The sequence below is a fragment of the Cynara cardunculus genome (genome assembly GCF_001531365.2).
Source record: "Cynara cardunculus var. scolymus isolate 2C chromosome LG 17, CcrdV1, whole genome shotgun sequence".
Lineage (NCBI taxonomy): Eukaryota > Viridiplantae > Streptophyta > Magnoliopsida > Asterales > Asteraceae > Cynara > Cynara cardunculus.
Window position 1 is genome coordinate 7,427,324 of NC_037544.1, and position 7,698 is coordinate 7,435,021.

The following is a 7,698-nucleotide window of genomic DNA, read 5'->3' on the forward strand; positions in this document are numbered from 1 at the left end:
CGTAAAATTTTAGTACATCAAAGCATATTGAATGCAACAATTTACTAGGTAAGTGCTTACCTGGGTAAAAGTCGTCATCCTCACTTACCAGGTAAGACTCTTTATCATTCTCATCGCTCTTACCCGGTAAGATTCTTGGTCTTTCTCATGTTCATCCAATAAGGAAATTTATGCGTTAAGCACTTACCAAGTAAGTGTTTAATAAACGACCCTTTAGTGATTAGATCCCACCTTGAAAGCAAAATAAATATATGAATGATGACATCACTTGAAAAAAAAAATTGAGTAAACATGATAGATCAAAATTCAAAAGTGTAGTTTACTCTTAGAAAACTTCATCTACAATTACATTGTGGGCTTTAATGGTCCACTCCAAGTTGGGGCTTCTCCATGAATTGGGCCGGAATTATTTAAGAAGAAAGCAGAGCAGCAGCGGCCAGGCGTCGCGTTGCTGCAGTGCAGATCGAATGGATTTCTCTCGGCTCACAGACGCAATGGCGTCAAGATCATTCGACAAAATCGGTGATGTCTGCGACCAACTTATGCTTCAGGTAACACATAGACGTGCATACATGTATTGATCGTCGTGTGATTTCCTTCTCGAATGATTGTGGTTTGGTCAGATTTGAAACCCTAAGTTCATATCTGCCGGCTTAGGTTATATCTTACTGTTTTCGTCTACTTTTTTATGTAGCTCGCTTCACAGGGCGTTGCATTTCAAGAAGAATGGCCGTATGCTGTTCATCTCCTAGGGCACATTTACCTAAATGATCTGTAAGTTCAGGCTATTTTTCTTGTGCCTTTGTTTTATTTATTTGTATGTATTGGGAATGTAGATTTTAGGGCTTTGTTAAGCATGATTGAGGCTGGGTTTTTTTTTGAAAGTTAATCAGAAGCAGTGGGTGAAACTGACCGCCTCAGAATTGAGAAACACTGGCTTACTATTGTTGCAAGTGTGATATGTTAGAGAAACATATACATTTTGATAGCTTTTGTCGTGTGTTGTTAATTAGTTTGTGTCTCAACTTGTATGTGCATGTGTTACTTGTGGATGTGAGACTAGGAGATTTTTGACATTAAAGATGCAGTGTGCTGTAATATGTGTGTATATAAATGTCTAAAACTGATCAATAAAGAAACAAGTTATTGCATTCGTGTATTACATTGCGCTCTCGTACTAGTCATGGCAACCGAGGGAAAAGAATTTGGTGAGAGGCGTATCACCTCCTTGATCCTTCTTTCTCTCATTTTTATTGGCTTAGCAAAGCGTGCTATCCCTTTTATTTTATTTAAAGTCTTTTTGTAGGTGTAATGTTCCCTGCAACCATAACACTTGGATTTTGTGAAGGAGTTTTAGCCTTGGTTTCAAATTTTATGAATTGTATTTTTTTCCGTTTCTTTCCTCTAAATGATATATCTTCCCTCCCAAATATTACTCCCAGTTTCCTCCTTTATTCTTGGTCAACTACTACAATACAAGGTTCAGTAGCAGTTTATTTCTTTAAGAGAGACATGCTACTCTATAGTCTATCCTGCAATTAAAGAACTTATCTGAATGAACTCATTTTTGTCCCAAGTCCTAAAGGCAATTTCCATTGAAGGCCATAAATACATACCATAACTCAAAGGAAAACAAGCAATCAAAGTTAATATTTCATATTTATAATCAACCTCCTCTGCCTTCTTCTTCACAGCCACGAGTCTTGCTCCAGCCATCGACACCTCCTCCAGCCTCCTCCCCACGAGTCTTAGCTCGTTTATGAACACTTATTAGTCCAAACTATTGAGGAAAAAAGAATCCATTGTGTCATTTTGCCTACTTTTTATCTTATGCTGAAGACTTGAGTTTCACTTCAGAATTTTAGGGCTTGTTTCTGATTTTCTATCTCGTTGATTTGCACTCCCCTTTTTAAGAAGATAAAATTTGCTCCACATATATTTCTTCATATTTGTGCTGAAGAGTTTGGAGACATAGTCAACCTTACACCACGTAAGAGAAGGTTGCTCATATACACGTACAAAACAAATTAAAGATAAGGTTGCTCATATACACATATACAAAACAAATTAAAGATAAGGTTGCTCACATACAAAGTCCAACGATGTTCAAAACTTCATAGAATTTACCGACTTGATCATATAATATTTCACATCTATAATCAAGCTAATTTTGAAAAGGAAAGAGAAGACTGCAAATGAGTTCTTACCAGGACTGCCTCATGCACCTTCTTTCTGATCTCCTTTCTCTCCCTCTTCGTCATCTTTTCATCTTCGTCAGAATGGCGACCGCCTTGGAGCTGTTGTGAAATCCAGAACCTTTAAGGTTCATAGATGCTTAACTGTTCTGTGCCCCTTGTTTGACCACAGCAGGTTTATAATTCTGATAAAAATGTTCCAAATTAGTTAATGGATTTCTCCATGTGTTATCTACTAAGACTACTATGTTAGAAATGGTATCGACATGGATGCTACACCTCTTCCAATTGACGTTTCACTTTCCTAAAATGGGGAATGCACACAGTTTAAACTCTGATTAAGACCTTAGCCGTGCACTGTCCACATACATGGTTTAGTATTAGAGGAATAATGACCGAGGTAAGAGGAATACTAATAATGGTACTAGGAAGACGGAGACTATTATTACGTAAGGATATGTTAGCTAATGTAGAGTTCTAACGGAGTCACAGTCATCGATTAAAAATTTTAACATCATGTTTTTCTCTGTGGTAACTGGTAAATCATGTCAATAGTAGTTCCAAAAGTTTGTCATTGAAACAGGGAAGAAAATGGTTTAATGAAGAACACAGATATAGATGAAGAGGTAAGGAAATAAGGTGATTCAATGGATTAAAACAAATTTCAGTCTTGAGAAATAGAAAATAACGATCATATGTAATAATGACCACAAAAATGCATGTGGGATGTTGTATCTGACTTGGGAATATCAAGGGTATTATATCTTATGTGATTGACAGCGTTAGAAAAAAACTACTAATGGCTTACAGAGGTATGGCCTTGTATGCCTAAATTAATTTTTAGTTTGGTATTCGTGGGATAGAGAAAAGCCCACATGTAAAACAAGTAATATCTGATTTAAACCTATCCATTGAAGGAAAATATGGTCTTACAACTCTCCATAATATACATGTGTTTTTATGTGGGATAGACACTAAGCAAATTTCATTTTCTCAAAATCCTATTCTAATTGTGGAATAGAGGGAATTATACTTGGTAAATATTTTGAAGTTGATATGGTCCAATTTGTTATATACTTCCAATGTGGTTAGAGAAAAGAGCTATTGTTTGAAATTGAGACCCTCCTTTCAGATATCATAGCTTGTTAGTTTTGGTACAACATAATAAAATGGTGTGACTGTTTATTGGATGTAGTTATCATTTTGTTTATTTATAATTGACAGAAATAGCGCTCGGTTTCTGTGGAAATCTATACCATCTTCAATCAAGGAGAATCGTCCAGAAGTTGTTGCCGTCTGGAAAATTGGGCAGCACTTGTGGACTCGAAATTATGCAGGTGTGTATGATTCGATTCGTGGATTCAATTGGAGTGCAGAGATTCAAAGTTTTGTCGCCTCATTTGCAGGTTAGTTACTGTGCTTTGTGGAATAGTTTTCAGTTTAGTGGCACGTTTGAAGCTGGTTTTGTGGGAAAAATATTGTATAGAACTTGATGACAATGTGGGGAACTTTTTTATATGTAGAACGTAGTTATTTGAAAACATTTGGCTACTAAGGTTGCTTCTCGATCGTATGAACAATTAGCTACTAAGGTTGCTTCTTGTAGGTATTTTTGCAGGCCCGAGTTAGTTCATCTGTAGTAGGTAAATAGAAGAAATTCTGCATAATATTTATACTTCCCAACCGAAGAAGCATAAGAAAGAAAAGAAACAAATGAAATAATACAATTGAGGTTCATATGCGGCTGTGCACTTCTTTGATGGATGTTGGCTTTAGACATGTATGGCAAATTTTGAAGTATGTAAAGGCACTTTAAACAGATTAGAGGGTGAAAAAGTATCTATATGATGTAACTGATGCAAGTGATATTTGATGGTATACAGTTTTTTTTATTTGAGATAATTGGGTCTTTGAAACCATACGATAATTGGCAACTTAGTCTATTTCAAATATGCCATATAAAGCTTTCTTTTTCTTTCCGGTTAGCATGCTTTTCTGTAATGAATTCCCCCTTTCATGCCAAAATGCTTCTGTAAATGGATAATTCTGCCATTAGTGATAAAGAAGTATAGGTTGTGTACAGTTTATGTCCTTTGACGTTAAATGTCAAACTGTATATGCCAAATCTGTGTTATCATATATCCTTTTAATTTTCTAGCACTCTTGTCCTTTTATTCGTAGCACTTGTACCTTTTACTGTGGTTAGGAGGCATATAGTTTAAACTAGGTGTTTGGCTATTAGTCAATTATCTAAAACACCATCGATAGTAACACAAATGATTTTTGTGGATCAAAAGTAATGCTAGCAAATATCAATATCATGTGATGATTGCTAATGATCAAGGAGATGGTTATTTAAATTGTGCTAAAAAAGGGTAATTTTGCATTGACTTTGGACACTTGGAAAAGGAAATTATTGAACTTATTTTCGGACAATTTTGAAAGTGAAAGTCAAGTGACTACAACTAGAGAAGGGAGGAAGCATTGCTTCTGTACTTTCCTTTTGTGTAAAATATTGACAAAGTTGTAGTTACATTTGATAATTATGTGTTTATTTTTTTATTTGTTTCTTGGATCATTTTGGGAAGCTTTATAACTCAATAGTGCTAGCAATGAACTGCAGAAAGCTTTGCATATAATATTCAGGAGATGAGCCAAATCAGGTCAAGGGGTGGGTTCTTTTGTGCTAACCTAATGCAGCCAGCTTCATGAGATAGTTTGATTACATTTTGCAGAAAGGTACACCAAAAGGATGTTAGAGCTATTGATGTCTGCTTATTCAACTATAAGCGTTCAAGATACAGCTCTTTTTTTGGGGATGAACGAGAATGATGCCACAAGTTGTAAGTTTTCTGCTTCTATATGTTATTTCAGTCTCTCTTTTCCAAATAAAATGAAAAAGCTCACATTGACTTTTTGAGGTCAAGTGGATTATTATACTCTGCAAGTTCGACTCTCCTTAGGATCACCTTCACCGGGAGTTTTCTTGGCTGTTGTCTTCGTCCCACGTTTGGTTCAACATTATGATGGACAGGAAAGGATTAAGTGGGACAAAGAAAAACCAAAATAAGTGTAACAAAAATAATAGAAACGGGGCAAGATTGGTAAAATTACTAAGCTACCCCTGTAACATTAAAATCCTAAAATTTTGCACAATTCTTTCACTCGCATACCTGCTCGTCCAGTCCCATCTGCCTACCAAATGCACCCTTCTGGTTCCCATGGGATTACTCGAGCTTTTATGCACTTGCACACCCTCGGTTACAAGAACAAAGATGAGGAGCCATTTGTTAGCAAACCAGCTTCGAAATGATTGTGGAAAATGCAAAATAAAGAAATTGACTTCTACAAGCATACGTTATTCAGGTTTTTCTTTTATATCTTAGCATCGACATGTTTTTGAAAATATGCAGATGTATTGCAACAAGGGTGGAATGTGGATGCTGCTTCTCAAATGCTTACTGTTAAGAAGCAAACTGTCGTAACTGAGCAKARAATAGATCCGTCCAAATTGCAGCGTTTGACCGAATATGTATTCCACCTTGAGCATTAGCGTGTAAATCTCGAATGTACTTTTGTCTCGACTAGTGAAGGGGTATTTTTACAAATTCTGTTTATTGATGCATATTATTTAAAATTCAATATTATAAGTAATTTTGTATGAATACAATTTATTAAAGCTTCATTTTTTAATTTGTGTAACTAATTGTAGATAAACATAATCAAATACAGGATAAATATTCATTTAAAGTATAAAAAATCTAAATTATAATTAAGATAATCATTGATTTTTAATAATTTTTTTAATTATTATCTTTATAAAAAATTATATTATTAAATCAAAAACAAATTACTTTGTTATTAACTCTAAATTAATGTATAATAAAAAATAGGAATTAAATAAGTTGCATCAAAAATACGAGAATTATTAAATAGTTAATTTGATACTAATGTTGATTTATTTTTTTCAAATTTTTATATTATCTCTAAATTTATATTTCATTTAAAAATAAAAATGTTGTCGTTTTCTTAAAACCACATAAAATCATATTATATCAATAGAGAAGAATAAAAACTAAACATTAAAATGAAGATTTATCTCGTTATATTGCACAAGTACCCTTTTATAGTTATATAAAATTATTAGGTTCAGGAAAAATGTTAAATAAATGGAAACCCATAAAGAAAAACGAATTTTGATCATATTTTGTATTTCTTTTTTCTAATTTGAAAAATAGGGGGGTGAGAGATTTTTTAATTTAAAAATAAAGATGTAATCGTCTATTTAATCACATCCATTGGATCAATTAATTCAATGGTTGACGTGATGAAGTGTTTTTCGATATTTGCTTAATGTTTAATCTTGATTTTAAAGTTGATAATTCAAACCATTAATCATGTTCTTATGCTTTTATCAACCGTTTTCCTTGATTTTATTTTATAGAGTGTGTCGTTTTGAACAAAATGAAAGCCATTGTTACGATGTCATATTAGTAGGATTTAGGGGCCGTTTACCCGACCCATTAAGCACTTATCGATAGCAGTCTACACTATAATTTATTTTACTAGTAAGATTGTAGTATATCAAAACGGTATCATTTGCAACAATTTACTCGAGTAAGAGTACTTGTCACCCTCACTTATGGGGTAAAATTTTTCATCCTTATCATCGTTTTTATCATCCACCAAGAAAAATTACTGGATAAACAGTTACTAGGTAAGCATTTAATAAAGTATCCCTTAATATTTATCCTATTTTAGTTTTATGAGATGAAAATCTAAAAAGTTATATACATGTATTAATAATTGTAAATATTTTATTTATAAAAAAAATTAAGAATATGAAGTAAAAAAATTTATAAAAAAAAGGAAAATACGTTAAATGTTTTCTTACATTGTAAAGGTATTAAAATTTTTGATATAAATATCAAATTAAAAGCAATACAAACTTTTTTTTTAAAATAATTTGTTTGATTAAAAATTTAATTACGTTTAAAATCATTTACAATTAGAAAAATGTAGGCAAATTTATAAAATTTATCGGCTAAGCTTTATTTACTTCATATATATATATATATATATATATATGTATATATATGTATATATATATAGAGGAGCGATCAAATGAAAACCACTCCAATTTGTAAAAACCGTAAAAACTATTCTCATTTGTCAATTTCATTGTTTAATCTTATGAAATTTTTTCATGAAATTGTTTAATCTTGTGAAATTGTTTCATATAATACTTTTTTTGTTGAAGTTGTTTCATATATGGTTATGAAATTGTTTCATATATGGTTATGAAATTGTTTCATATATGGTTATGAAATTGTTTCATATACTACTTAATGAAACTGTTTCATGTATTTCTCTAAAATTAATGAAACTGTTTCATGTATTTCTCTAAAATTAATGAAACTGTTTCATGTATTTCTCTAAAATTAAAATAATGAAGATGATAATATCCATGATTAACATCATCCACAATAAAAATGATTAATCA

General features: G+C 32.4%; 1 protein-coding gene across 1 annotated transcript; it reads left to right on the forward strand.

Moving 5' to 3' along the window:
- The first annotated feature begins 424 nt into the window (after nucleotides 1-424).
- LOC112500655 (COP9 signalosome complex subunit 8) lies at nucleotides 425-5,886 on the forward strand. Its single transcript, XM_025104190.1, has 5 exons — nucleotides 425-551; nucleotides 695-774; nucleotides 3,420-3,601; nucleotides 4,931-5,038; nucleotides 5,609-5,886. Exons 1-5 carry the CDS (start codon nucleotides 468-470, stop codon nucleotides 5,746-5,748), a joined length of 594 nt encoding a protein of 197 aa, XP_024959958.1. The 5' UTR covers nucleotides 425-467; the 3' UTR covers nucleotides 5,749-5,886.
- The last annotated feature ends 1,812 nt before the right edge of the window (nucleotides 5,887-7,698 follow it).